This window comes from Elephas maximus, chromosome 19, assembly GCF_024166365.1.
Source record: "Elephas maximus indicus isolate mEleMax1 chromosome 19, mEleMax1 primary haplotype, whole genome shotgun sequence".
Taxonomy (NCBI): Eukaryota; Metazoa; Chordata; class Mammalia; order Proboscidea; family Elephantidae; genus Elephas; species Elephas maximus.
Window position 1 is genome coordinate 16927720 of NC_064837.1, and position 15527 is coordinate 16943246.

General features: G+C 38.9%; 1 protein-coding gene across 1 annotated transcript in view; it reads left to right on the forward strand.

The window, feature by feature from the left end:
- UBE2G1 (ubiquitin conjugating enzyme E2 G1) overlaps window positions 1-15527 on the forward strand; it is a 122170-nt gene that overhangs the window by 88816 nt on the left and 17827 nt on the right. The window contains exons 4-5 of the mRNA XM_049861546.1: window positions 9155-9333; window positions 15367-15490. Coding sequence (XP_049717503.1) covers window positions 9155-9333; window positions 15367-15453 — 266 coding nt within the window. The 3' untranslated portion in view covers window positions 15454-15490. The remainder of the gene's footprint in view (window positions 1-9154; window positions 9334-15366; window positions 15491-15527) is intronic.

A 15527-nucleotide genomic window follows, 5' to 3' on the forward strand; every position in this document is an offset into this window, starting at 1 on the left:
CTGAGCTTTTAGACAGTAGATAACTCTTAACTTTTTATCTATACTCTTAGCTGTAAAAAAGGAATTTCTCACCTACCTCAGAAGGTGACTGCTAGGGCCAAATGAGATAACATATTGCATTTTTTAGACTTGTAAAGCAGCCAGTACTGCTGTGCATGAAATGGTGACATTGACTTTTTTTTTTTAACCCAAAGATGAGCCTACCATTTAAAATCCACTTGTAGAGGGGAAATACAATCAAGATGAACCTCCTGTACTGCTTTAAAACCCATTAATACAATGAGTTCCCGCTGCTTAAAAGAACAAAGTTCAAGCCAGGCATATTCATCATTCAGAATTCTGTTCAAGAATCATATTCTGTAAGAATCATTCCCTGACTCCCTCTTCTGTGCTAGCCAAAGGTCAGACTAGATAAGCTATGTTTATAGATAGCCGCTCTGAACTTCTGGCCTTATTTTGTATGATAGAGCTTGAAAGGATTTCTTTTCTGTTTTGACTATGTGTAATCAGAGTTGTCTTTTTGGGCAGCTATATTAATCTGTATTCTGCTATTGATATTCAAGATTTTCGGTTGAGGAAGAGAAGCCCATTTATATTAGTTTAGAAAAATCAGTGAGTAATAAATGAATTGAATACATTAAATAAGGATTTACCAGAAGGGTATGGAATATGGTAATAGAAACCAATAGCTTAAAAAACAGACGGAAATCATGAAACACTGGAACTGGCAAATGGAAAACTATTGGGAACCACGGGAGCTACCATGTTTCCTTGCATCTAAGACAGCAGTGATCATAGAAGACATATGATTATCTTTTGTACCAGTAAGATGGGGAAAAAATGTCTCTGACAATGTAATTCTGGTAGAAGCCATTAATGGTAAGTTTGCATGGTGTATGGATGCATGAACTGGCAATATCAGCCTCTTCCATCTATTCTCTTGCCTTCATTTGAATTACTTGCTTTGTGATAGGCAGTCTTTTTACTGTTATTTCAAAAGAAGATTGTAGTTCTAGACAAAACCTCTTTGAGCCTTATTTTTCTATTTGTAAAAATTAAATGAGTGTATATATATAAGTAAGCACATGAGATTTTCTTTCTGTTAAGAGGAAGGATAGCAATGGCCTAGGTAGTTTAAGGAGACAACAAATTGAAATGAGTTTTTTTTTGAAGGTAGAAGAGGCTTTTTGGTTTTGTAGGCCACAGGGGAGAAGGCATTAGAGAAGGAAATAATCAAGAGTTTATTTGAAAGAGGGGGTAATTTTGTGAAGGAAGTATATCCGAGGAGGTGATGGGCAGGAATGGCAAATATAGCAGGAGTTAGAATTAGGAAGGCATGGAAAGCCATTCTGAAATAGGAATGAAAGAAAACCTGGGTAAGCAAGCTTTTGAGCATCTGCTAGGCAGTGGAGGTACAAAGATGATTAATGAGTTATGGTGCCCTTCTATAAGGAGGGCTGTATAAAGGAGAGATGGACATACAAGCATAACAATGAAATTTTGATACAATAGTAATGTAGAAGAGAGTGTCAGGGAATGATTCTTAAAGAATATGATTCTTGAATAGAATTTTGAATGATAAATACGGCTGACTTGAACTTTGTTCTTTAGATGGCGGGGACTCATTACGTTAATGGGTTTTAAAGCTGTATAGTAGGTTCATCTTGATTATATTTTCCTTTTAGAAAGACTTCACTCATGGAGGAAGTAATGGAAGGTAAAGCAGAATGATAGCCAAGAGATAGAGGATTTTATCAATCATCTGGGTCAGAGACATTGAAAGCTTGAACTAAGAGTGGCAGCAGGAAGGAAAATTTACTCTCACCTGTTGACTACCAGATGTCACTGTTATTGGAGAGGAAGACTGGGCATTTAACAAATAATTACAGATCACGTATGTGGTCTGTTAATTTTTGGCAAATATGCCAAGCTTGTTCAATGGGGGAAAGGAGAATCTATTCAATAAATGGTGCTGGGAAAACTGGATAGCCACCTGCGAAAGAATGAAATTGAACCATTACTATACAAAAAACCCATCGCCCTCGAGTTGATTCCGACTCAGAGTGACCCTATCTGACGGAGTAGAACTGCCCCATACTGTTGCCAAGGAGCATCTGGTGGATTTGAACTGCCATCCTTTTTTTGGTTAGCAGCTGTAGGATGCTGTAGCTCTTAACCACTGCGCCACCAGGGCTCCACTGTTATCATGTTCCATATTAAAAAAAAAAATCAACTCAAAATTGATCCAAGACCTCAAACTAAGAGCTTAAACTATAAAACTCTCAGAAGAAAACATAGAAAAGCTTTATGACCTTGGGTATGGCGGTGGATTCTTAGATATGACACTAGAAGCACAGGCAGTAATAGAAAAACTGGACTTTATCAAAATTAAAAAATTTTGTGCATTAAAAGACACTACCGAGGGAGTTGAAAAGACAACCCACAGAATGGAAGAGAACATTTGCAAATCATGTATCTAATAACAGATTAATGTCCAGAATATATAAAGAACTTCTACAACTCATCAACGAAAAAGCAAACAACCCAGTTAAAAAATAGGAAGAAGACTTGAATAGACATTTTTCCAAAGATACACAAATGGCCAATAAACACATGAAAAGGTGCTCAACCTCATTAGTTACTAGGGAAATGCAAATCAAAACCACGATGTGGTATCACCTCATGCCTATTAGGATGGCTATTATTAAAATAAGTATTGGTGAAGACCCCGTGGAGAAATTAGAACTCTTATCTATTGCTGATGGAAGTGTAAAACGGTACAGCCATTGTAGAAAACAGTGTGGCAGTTCCTCAAAAGTTAAGCATAGAATTACCATAAGACCTGGCAATTCTACTCCTAGGCATATATCCCAAAGACTTGAAAGCAAGGACTCAGATACTTGTACACCAATGTTCACTGCAGCATTATTCATAATAACTAAGAGTTAGAAATAACCCAAGTATTCATCAGAGGATGAATGGATAAACAAAATGTGGTGTATACATACAATGGAATATTCCCAAACCCAAATTATGTAGCTGTAAAAACAATTGAAGTTCTGATACATGCTATAACATGAATGAACATTGAAGACATTCTGCTATGTGAAATAAACCAGACACAAAACGACCAATATCGTATAATTCTACTTACAGGCAGTATCTAGAGTAGGCAGGTTCATGGAGAAAGAAAGAGGTTACCAGGGACTGGGAGTAGGGAATGATGGGGAGTTACTGTTTAATGCCACCACCTGTCTGTTTGTCATAGTGTGGTGGCTTGCATGTTGATGTCATGTTGGAAGCCGTGGCGACAGGTTTTAATGGCACTTCTAGACTAAAACAGACTAGGAAGAAGGGCTGTCTCCTTCTACTTATGGTCACAATAGAACATTGTCCGACTCACTGACTTTGGACATGTCATCAGGAGATGCCAGTCATTGGAGGAGATCATGTTCAGTGAAGTAGAGGGCTAGCAAGAGTGAGGAAGGCCTTTGGTGAGATAAATTTGCTTAATAGCTTTAATGATGGACTTGAACATGGCCTGTGATCGTGAGGATGATGCAAGGCTTGGCAACATTTTGTTCTGTTGTAAAGTTGCCATGAGTCGAAATTGACTGGATGACATCTTTCTCTCTCTCTCTAATGGATGCAGCATTTTTGTTTGGGATGATAAAAGAAGATTTGGAAATAGATAGTAGTGATGGCTATACAACGTTGTGAGTGTACTTAACACAGCTGATTTGTATACTCAAAACTGGTTAAAATGGTAAATTTTATGTTACGTTTATTTTGCCAAAAGAAAAATATAGAATCAAAATCACAATGAGATACCACTTCACACCCACTGGGATGGCTGTAATCAGAAGGACATGATAACAAGTATTGTGAGAATGTAGAGAAGTCAGAACCCTCACCCACAGCTTGTAAGAATGTAAAATGGTGCAGCTACTTTGGAAAACAATCTGGCAGTTCCTCTAAAGGTTTAAACATAGTTACCATATGACCCGGCAGTTCTTCTCTAGGTAGGTATCTTAGTCATCTAGTGCTGCTATAACAGAAATACCACAAGTGGATGGCTTTAACAAACAGAAATTTATTTTCTCACAATTTAGGAGGCTAGAAGTCCAAATTCAGGGTGCCAGCTCTAGGGGAAGGCTTTCTCTTACCATTGGTCTGGAGGAAGGGCCTTGTCTTTCTAGGTTCTGCTCTGGGGGTGATCTTCATGTGGCTTGGCATCTCTCTTCCCCCATTTTCACTTCTCTAGCTTGTTTGTTTAATCTCTTATATCTCAAAAGAGGTAGACTCAAGGCGTAAACCCATTGTTGTCAAGTCGATTCCGACTCATAGCGACCCTATAGAACAGAATAGAACTGCCCCATAGAGTTTCCAAGGAGCGTCTGGTGGATTCGAACTGCTGACCTTTTGGTTAGCAGCCATAATACTTAACCACTACATCACCAGGGTTTCCAACTTAAGGCATACCCTACACTAACCATGTCAATTAACATAATAAAGGCAACCAATTCCCAAATGGAATTATAACCATAGGCATAGAAATTAGGATTTACAACACATATTTTTTAGGGTACACAATTCAATCCATAACATTCCACCTTTTGGCCCCCCCAAATTCATGTCCTTGCTTCACAAAAAACATATTTACCCCATGCCATCATCCCAAAAGTCTTAAATATACTCCAGGTCCAAAATCTCAACTTCTGAATCACCTAAATCAAATATGGGTGAGACTTAAGATGTTATTCCATCCTGGGGCAAAATTCCTCACGTGTGAGCCTGTGAAATCTAGGATACAAGTTATCTGCTTCCGAAGTACAATGGTTGAACAGGCCCAAAGTAGATATTTGCGTTACAAGTGGGAGAAATTGGAGGGAAAGAAAGGATAACAAGCACCAAGCAAGTTGAAAACCCAGCAGAACAATTTACATTAGCTCTCAAGGCTTGAAGATAATCCTCTGTTCTTTGGGACCATCTGGGCACTGGCCTCGCCCCGTAGACCTTGGGTGTTAGCCACGCACTCTGGATTCCGAGTGGAGGCCCCTTGTCCCTGGCTTTCAGCTCCACCCTCCAGGCCCTCTGGGATAGCAGCTCTGCTCCTTTGGTGTTAGGTGGCCCCATTTTCCTAGTCCATCTGAGTGGCAACCCCACCCCCTCAGCCCAGGCAGGTCCCATTTTTCTGCCCCTTGTGCATGGCAGCCCCCACACCCCCAGCTTTTGGCATAGGCCCTACCCCTTGGCACACCTTAACTGCTTGCTGCCCCACACTCCGGAACCAAGTTGGCAAAGATCTGCCTCTTTGAAACCTAGGAGGCTATGACCCCACCCTTTGAGATCCAGAAGACCATGTCCTGAAACTTTGAAACCGAGAAGGTCCTGCTTTTGTTTTCGTTCCAACAGTTCTGCCGATCTTCGAGCTGCTCCAGGGATAGTCCTTTTCTTTTTTTGGAGGACAACAGATGTAGCTCCTTTGGCCTGTTCTCTGCTTGTAGAATTCCAAAAGGCAGACGGGTTCCTTCCTTTCATTCTTTCTCTGTCTCCTTCAGTCTACGCTGATGGGTTTTCTGCTCTGGTAGTTGGTTAGATCCATCAGTCACAGGCTTAAGCTCTTTAATGAAGGATTGTGTAGCCACATCTTTGGTGAACATCTGAGAACACATGCTCTTAGTTTGTACAACAGAATTTTCCAAATCTTTAAGTTCTCTTTTCATTGTGCACAGTTCATTTTTTTTGTTGTGCTCTAAGTGAAAGTTTACAAATCAAGTCAGTCTCTCATACAAAAAGTCACACACACGTTACCATGTACTCCTAGCTGCCCTCCCCCTAATTAGACAGCGTACTCCTCCTCTCCACCCTGTATTCCCTGTGTCCATCAACCATCTTCTGTCCCCCTCTGCTGCACAGCTCATTTTTAAGCCTATCTCTTTCCTCGCATTTTGCTGTAAGAGGCAAGGAGAGACCACACAGCCCCTTTAAGGTCTGGCTTAAAAATCTCTGCAGCCAGATGTCAAAGTTCATCACTTCACAAGTTTTGCCTTCCACCAAACATTTGAATATCATTCAGACAAGTTCTTTGCCGCTGCATAAACAGTATCGCCCTTCCTCCACTGTGTAATCCCATGCTCATCGTTTTCTTTTAGAGCCTCACCAGAAGCATAGTGAAGGCCCACATTTCTGGCAGCGTTCTGTTGCTAGTGCCGCATGTATTCTCTAAGATGATGGAGACTTTCTTTATAGCTCTCCTCACTTTCTTCTGAGCCATCACCAGAATTGCCTTTGATGTCCATAATTCTACCAACAGTCTCTTCAAGGCAACCTAGGCTTTTGTTGTTGTTAGGTGACCCCAAAGTAAGTTTCAACTCACAGCAACCCTGTGTATAACAGAACGAAACGTTGCCTGGTCCTGTGCCATCCTCACAATTGTTGCTGTACTTGAGCCCATTATTGCAGCCACTTTGTCAGTCCATCTCGTTAAGGGTCTTCCCCTTTTTTGCTGACCCTCTACTTTACCAAGCATGATGTCCTTTTCCAGGGATGGGTCTCTCCTGGTAATATGTGCAAAGTATATGCGATGAAGCCTCACCATCCTCACTTCTAAGGAGCATTCTGGCTGTACTTCTTGTAAGACAGATTTGTTCATTCTTCTGGCAGTCTGTGGTATATTCAATATTCTTCACCAGCACCATAATTGAAAGGCATCAATTCTTTAGTCTTCCTTATTCATTGTCCAGCTTTTGCATTCACATGAGGCAGTTGAAAATACCATGGCTTGGGTCAGGAGCACCTTAGTCCTCAAAGTGACATCTTTTGCGATATTTTACTAGTAGACACCTTAAAACTCTTCCAGCCTCTGCCCATTACCCAATTCTAAAACTCCTTTCATATATTAGGTATCTGTTAAGCAGCACCCCACTCGTCTGGTACCAAATTCTGTCTCAGTTATCTAGTGCTGCTATAATAGAAATACCACAAGTGGATGGCTTTAACAAAGAAAAATTTAATTTTCTCACAGTTTAAGAGGCTAGAAGTCCAAATTCAGGATGCCAGCTCTAGGAGGAGGCTTTCTGTTTCTGTTGGCCCTGGAAGAAGGTCCTTGTTCCTTTTAGTTTCTACTTCCGGGCAGTCTTCATGTGGCTTTGCATCTCTCTTCACCCATCTCTGTTTCTCTCACTTGCTTGTTTAATCTCTTATATTTCAGAGATTGATTCAAGCTACACCCTATACTAATCCTGTCTCATTAGCATAACAAAGACAACCCGTTCCCAAATGATATAACCATAGGCATAGAAGCTAGGATTTACAACAGATGTTTTTGAGAGACATAATTCAATCCCGAACAGTAGGTACATACCCAAGAAAATTGAAAATACATGTCTACTCAAAACTTGTACGTAGATGTTCATAGCCGTATTATTTATAAGAGCTAAAAAAGTGGAACCAACGGAAATGTCCACCAACTGATGAATGGATAAGCAAAATATGGTATATCTATACAATGGAATATTATTTGGCAGTAAAAAGAAATTAAATAATGATAAATGCAACATGGATGAACCTTGAAAACATTATGCTTAGTGAAAGAAGCCAGTCATAAAAGACGACGTAGTATACGATTTCATTGACAGGAAATATCCAAAACTTAGAGCTCTCTAGAGACAGAAGGCAGGTGATTAGTTGCTTAGGATTGGGGTGGAAGTAGGATATGACTGCTAATGGTTATGGAATTTCCTTTTGGGATGATGAAAATGCTCTAAAATTGATTGTGGTAATGGCTGTACAACTCTTCAAACATACTCGAAACTACTAAATTCAAATACTTCAAACTAGTGAGTTATACGGAATGTGAATTATGTCTCTGTTTTTTTTTTAAAGGTGTTACAACAGTTATTACAGGGGTAGCTTAGATGGATTCAGTTTTGTACTTGTTTTCCTTGTGGTATACTTGGCACATCTTGATAGGTTATTAGATAAAACTAGTCCAGAGCTCAGCAGTGAGTTCAGGGCCTAGAAATAATTGGCATCAGGATAACAGGTAACATTTTGATACAATTAATGAGTTAATTTACCCAGGAAAAAGATGATTAATGTTGGAGATTAGGATAATATAAAAAGTCAGACCAAGAAAAGGAAAACTAGAAAGTGACTAAGAATGAATGATTCAAGAACCTGAGAAAAGAAGGGCATCACAGAAGCCAAGGGAGGAAAATGTGTCCAGGAAGGTGCCATCAACAGTATTAGTTGTCTTGGCCCAGGAGGGTTGGTTTTAGATAGATAGAAGTACCCAAGGGAATATGTTACCCAGACCACTTTGTGAGAACAGTCACAGCGTCCTGGGAGGAGGCAGAAGCCAGTTTCTTGTAAGGTGAAAGTGTACCTAAGTAATGAGAAGATGAGGGTAAACCCTTTTTTCATAGTTTTATGTGCATGGTTTCAAGAGAAAGGAGATAGAAGGATATGCATTGTTCAGGTTAGGTTAGTTTTTAGTAATTGATACTGAGATTGACTAGCTATTTACAGGGAAATACAGAAATTTTTTTTACACCAAACAGCATAGTGAATTAAAAAGCTAAATGGAATCAGAAGTTATAAGTGATTTAAAAAATAGTAGTGAATATCGGTTATTTGGTGAGTATTAGGTACAAGAACTTTGTAGTTTCACAGCAGTAGACGGGAAAGACTATGTAAACAAAGGAGGCTAAAGACAAGTATCAACTTAAATGCATTATATGATTCTTAACTGGATCTGGTGTCAGAAAATAAGACCAGCATAAAGACCATTACTGGGACATTGAAATGAAAGGAAAAAGTAACAGACTAAAACTACATAGCAAAAAATTAAGAAGCACTTTGGCAAGAAAAACTAAATGGTGAGTATATAAATGGGTTAAGAGGTTAGGTATCTTGGAGTTTTATAGAGATGAAAAAGATGCTTACATTCCTGTCAGGCTCGTCAGATGAAACCTGTGTTTTTGGTAAAATCTTGGTTTTCTTAAAAGTTTAGCAGATACTATTTTGGAAAATAGCTTATGTATATATTTAATGTTTTACACAGATACTGTGGGAATCAGAATCACATCTGTAATAGATATTTTATCAGTAATATTTTAAACAACAGGACTTTTATTCTGTAATTTTGCAGTTGACAAAAATGGTGATGTGTGCATTTCTATTCTTCATGAGCCTGGAGAAGATAAATATGGTTATGAAAAGCCAGAGGAACGCTGGCTCCCCATCCACACTGTGGAAACCATCATGATTAGTGTCATTTCTATGCTGGCAGACCCCAACGGAGACTCACCTGCTAATGTCGATGCTGCGGTAAGATGGCTACACGCGCACATCCTCTCTCGCTCTGTCGATCTCTTTCTTAAGACTCAACTAGAACTCCCATATCTTTAGATGTGTATTTGTATATATATACATTTTTCTATATCCGTTTTTTTCTCCTGAATCTATATGAAACTAAGTTGCAGATGTAATGAAGTTTCATTCCTACATACTTGCTACTTGAGCCTGCATCTGTTACTAATGAAAACACTGGCTTATGTAATTATAATACCATTGTCATACCTAAGAAAATTTAATATGAAGTCTCTGTTAAAGTCCATGTTATTATTCCCAAGCTTTTGTTTTTAAAAATTTCAGATTTATGGGAGAGGTGAATGAGTCAAATGAACACCCCTACACGCTTCACTCAGATTCACCAATTGTAGAAATTTAGTCACTTTTTTTTGCTAAACCATTTCAGAGAGTAGTTTACAGCTGTCATAACCCTTTACTTGTAAATAGTTCAGCATGCATCTCCTACGAAGAAGATCTGTGTAGCATTACAGTGCTGTTACTGAATACATATAGTCCGTATTTACATTTCTCAAATATTCTTTATAGTTGCCCTTTTTTAAATTGTTGTTAAATCCAGAATCTACTCCAGGAACATGTATTAAACTTTGTATTTATGTTTCATTAGAGTCTCTTTATAGAGTTAGCTCTGTTCCTCAGTCTTCTACCCTTCTTTGAAAAACCTTTTGTTCTAATGCTTATTCTTGGAACCTTTGTTAGTATATTATCAAAGGCAGGAGATTAAATTCACTCCCCCACCCCCCTTTGGTTAATTCAAACCTGTTATACAAAAACCTGGTTGAGATCTTATATGTAGAAAAAGGCTATAAATAATCTCTTTTTAAATCTATGGCTTTGAATTTTAGTGATAGAATTGAAGGAAAAACTGGCATGAAATCACTTTAACTTTGTAATTTAATAACCACTTTAACTTTGTAGGAAGCCCTGGTGGCGTAGTGGTTAAGCACTACAGCTGCTAACAAAAAAAAAAAGGTCGGCAGTTTGAACCGGCCAGGCATTCCTTGGAACTCTATGGGACAGTTCTACTGTGTCCTATAGGGCTGCTATGAGTTGGAATCGACTCCACGGCAATGGTTTTTTTTTTTTTTTTAAACTCCGTAAAGTATTAATCCAAACGTTAGAGACAAGGGAGGAAGGGTGATAGCTACTTAAGGGGGAAAAAAAACCCTGTGGAATAATTTTGAGAGAGAACTAATTACTGTGTTGGTAAAATGGTAGCAGTAGGAGTGTCAGAACCTAACTTCGGGGGGATAATGACTACAATCAGCCCAAAACTGCTTCCCATGAGGTGGAGGTCAGACATAACCTGCGGTCCAGCCTTTTTTAGCAATTCTGACTCCAGCCATCCCTCCTACAGCACTTTCTCCCTCTCCTCTGGGTTTGATAAGTCGCACAGACTTAGACTGTACTTACAGTGAAGTGGCTTATTAAGGAAATAACACGGTACAACTCTGGATTAGGATCAGGAGCATGTAGGCTAAGTCTGGAAGGCTCCCCTGTGGAAGAAAGAACATCCCTCCCTTCTTCAGTTCAGGACAGCCCTCTCAGCTGTGCAGGCCTCCTCTCGGGCCTCTCAGGACAGGCCTCCTCTCGGGCCCTCTCAGCCGTGCAGGCCTCCTCTCGGGCCTCTCAGGACAGGCCTCCTCTCGGGCCCTCTCAGCCGTGCAGGCCTCCTCTCGGGCCCCCTCAGGACAGGCCTCCTCTCGGGCCCCCTCAGGACAGGCTTCTTGGCCCTGCTATCTGTCAGCATGGACTCTGCTGCAGGGCCCCTTCAGGCTTGTCATTGCTGACTTTGTTGCAGGTTCCCTTCTGGGCCTGTCACTGTCTTCAGTGTTACAGTTCTTAACCTGTGTTAACAGTTCTTTTAGGAGGTTCCTTACGGCCTCTCTCTACTGCTTCTCTTTCTTCTTCCTTCTGCTTCTTCCTGCTTCCTGTCTGTCCTGTCTGAAAAACATCTGTGGGGTTTGCTGCATACACACAAAACTCCTTGTCAATTTCAAGGAATGACCCTCTCACCAAGGCCACAAACTGACCAACCCCTCCCTCCCCAACTGACCAATCCCGTTATAGTAGACCACAGGTACTTCATTTGCATAGTGTATTGGCCAGTCCCTGCAAGATGCATACAGTTACAGGGCAGCCTGCAGCCCAGGGCCAGACAAAAACCATCAAACCTCAAGTTGTTTACAGCTTACCCAAGAAATGTCAGTTAACCTGGACAAAAGTAACAAACCCCCTGAGGTAGAAAACTAGGGCAAAAGTAACTCCTCAGGGTTTAGGGGGAAAATCTCTCAAGCTGTTTTTCCAGAGAACCAAGGCAAAAGGCCACATAAAGGGACTCATTTCAGCACAGTTTCATTTGGTTCATGCTCAGCTATCAGCTCTTTTTAATAAGATCATAGTGGACAGGTTGGTTTTAATCTTCACAAAGAGTAATTAAGAACAAATAATCGAGAATGTAAACCTACAGAAAGTATTAGCCTTTCAAAACAGCTCCGTCGTGAAAGGACAAAATCTACTGAAAAAGGAGAGTCATCCTCAAGATGTTGAACATTTCCATAAGGGTGGAAATAGGCCTTAATACGAAGTCGAATATGCAGATGTGATTTCTAGTCTGAATGCCACAACTTGTGCGAAATCTACTCCGTTCTTTTTCTTGAAATTCCTTTTCCAATTTAATTGGTTATTTTATATTTAAATCATGACTTTCTTGTAAACAGTTTTGTTTACCTTTCTTATTTGCATTTTCCTCTAGTGTTCTGTACTTGTTAACATATTTTTGTTTTTCTCATCTCTCAGTGAATGAATAGTATCTATTCAGGAAGCCCTCATTTTTCTAGGAGATCTTTCTCCTGGATCCCTTCATCCTCAGGCTCCAAACTAGATTGACTCTCTCAGCAAGCTGCCCAGCTGCCTGCCTTGGATTTTCTCTCACTGCTCTTCTGGATTGGGTCTCCTGTTTCTTGAACCCTATTTCTTTTTCTTTTTTTATTGTTGGTTGACTTCTTCCTTTTGCTCTACCTCATCCTAGAGTCATGTCTTAGAAAGGATATGTGGGAATTAAGTCCTTGGTCCTTTTGTGTCTGCAAGTGTTTTTTTCTTTACACTTGACTGATACTTTATAGAATTCTACAGGAGAGGGAAAGAAAATGTCCACAAATTTGCCTTTTATTGTTGCTGATGAAGAAGGTTGATGCTAGGCTGATTCTTCTCCATTTTTAGGTGGTCTTGTCTTTTCTTTCTACTTCCTTTCAGTTCTTTTCTTGATCCTTGGTCTTTCAAAATTTCAGTGTTTGTAAACTCTTTAATTTTTATCTCTGTGGTTGATGTATACCCTTTCAGTTTGAAGATTTCAGCTCTGGGAAATTTTGTAAGTTTTTGGGAATTTTTTCCATATTTAATATTCTTGTTTTTGAACTTGTTCTGGTTATTACCCAGATTGATCCTCAATTATGTTTTATCTTTTTCATCTAAAATAGTACAAGGTTTTGAATTTTCTATTGAATTTTAATTTTGCTGGTATTACACTTAATTTTAATAGCTTGTTTTTATCTTATTTTTTTAATAGAATCTTATCACTTGAATGAATTTAATAGTTTCTTGTAGCAAATTATAATGAAAGGTTTAAAAAAATTAACATTCTCTGAAGTCTACTTTTTTACTGTTTTTCTTTTGTGTTTTGAAGCCTGCTTCACTTAGTAGGTTTTCCATGCAACTGTGTATTCATGATTAAGAAACGAAGGTCTAGGAAAGTAGATTGGAGCTTTGTGTGTGTTGCGGGGAGGGGGGTGGGGGCAGTATTTGTTGACTGGCAAGTTTTACTCCAGGGTGCATAGGTGGAAAGCCAGATATTAAACTCAGAGTAAGGGTTGGAGAAGATGGGTGTCGTTTAAATGCCAAAACGAAGAAGTTATTACTTTCAGTACCAATCCACAGTAGCAGCCGTAATTCTTGTATTTTTTAATGTATTTATATAAAGTCTATTTGTCATTATTAGTATATTAGAATTTTGAATATAGGTGGTAGTGATGTGGGGGAAATGCCAAACTGTTGAAATTTTCTATTAATCTCTATTTTTAGCCCCACTTCTTATCTGGCTTTTCTCACATCAGTCATTTCCAAATTTTGGCTTCTTTAGGGTTCTGCTAAATAGGCTCCTTTCCCCCTCTGCTGCAGTCCCATTGAGACATCTCTAGATTGCTATTTTTTCCCCTCTGGTGCTTGTTTCAATAAATACTTGCACCTGCTTTTGATCTTCCATAAGTTTGGAGGGTGTGTTCCCATTATTGCATCATTTCCATGCCACCTTATTATTTGAGGGTTTATAACTTAAAAAAAAAAAAAAAAAGCAGTATTATTTTAATAGAATCTCAGGAGAGGAAGGAAATAAACAGATGAACCTTTTGGTATAGTGAGTTTATAGGTTCCCCATATATAAGATGGATATGATCACATTACCTATCTGGTAATCCACAGTGCATGGTATAATGGACTCATCTAACAGTAGTTATGTCAGCTATCCCATGCTTTGGAACCAGCATCTGTCAGTCTACTTTTCACCCAGAAGTCATCACTGCCCAGTCTTAATCTCAGTCACCAGAGAATGTCAGTCATATACAAGTCTCTCTAAACTCTTCTCTACCCCTTTGCCATTGACTTTAGTCCTTTGTACTTCCTGTTTACATTATTGTAATAGGTTCCTCTCTGATCTCCCTGCTTGCAGTCTTAATTCTCTCTGTTGTTGTGCTATTTTTTTCTTTGAGATTGTCCTCCCATTGCCTGGAATTGCCCTTGCTTTTACTTAAAAATGATTAATGAGTTAGAGACATTATAACATTTTACCCATAAATACTTAAGCACACATCTCCAAAAGATCACAACATTCTCCTGTTATCTTACCTAACCAAATTAACACTGGGTAGGTTCCCCAATATATTTCAGTACCCAATTTATATTCATATTTCCTCAATTGTCTCCCCTAATATTCAAAACTACTTCCTTTTCCAGGCCCAGTGATAATAGAAAGACTTCCCTTATCCTCTAGTGTAGGTTAGTTTCCTTCTTACATAGTTTCATACTACTCTTTGTACATAGAGACATTATAGTTCATCTCCCAGCTTATTGTAACAATTGGCTTACTGGTGTGTCCTGCCTTGAGGACAAAAATGGCTTTTTGAATCTTTTCCTCTAAAAGGACAAGGATTGAAGATTCCTGTAGTCTTTGCTGCCCTTGGAAACCCTGGTGGCATAGTGGTTAAGTGCTACGGCTGCTAACCAAGAGGTCAGCAGTTTGAATTCGCCAGGTGCTCCTTGGAAACTCTGTGGGGCAGTTCTACTCTGTTCTATAGGGTCTCTATGAGTCGGAAAGATTTGGTTTTTGCTGTCCTTATGTGAATAATATTAAAAAAAAAAAGAAAACTGGGCATTTTGTAAGAATTTTCTGTTTACATGCTCAGTAAAGTTAGCTGTGTTCTTATGGGAAACTATGCTAGTTTGTGTTCTCATTTCATGTTCCTGGCAGTGATAGTGTTATTGTTATCTGTATGTATTTTTTTTTTTTGCACTAGAAATAGTATGCAATACATAATAGGTATTTTCCTACACATCTGCCTTACATGGGCGACGTTGTATGTCCACTTTATTTTCTGGGAGGGCGTGTAATCCTTCAGGTCCTTTAAATGTCTTATTTGTAAATTTGAGCTTTTCAGTGTAATCAAAACTTAATGGGTTTTTTTTTCTTCTTTTTTATGATCTTTCCCTTTTTTTAAGAGAACTTCGACTGTACAGGTCATTTGTATAGGAGATTTTTGTTCATGTATCCAAGCAGTGCACCTTGCAGAAGTATTTTTTATTGCTTTTCTACTTTGTCTACTTTTTAACATTTTAAAAGTGTTTGAATTACCAAAGCATTACATTTGATATTAAAATTAATATTTGAAATTATAAGGGGAGTTTGCATAATATCATTCAGTATTACTTTTATACCTACAGAAGGAATGGAGGGAAGACAGAAATGGAGAATTCAAAAGGAAAGTTGCCCGCTGTGTAAGAAAAAGCCAAGAGACTGCTTTTGAGTGACATTTATTCAGCAGCTAGTAACTTCACTTATTTCAGGGTAAGTTTATTTTAAAAATCATACTACAATTTTTCCT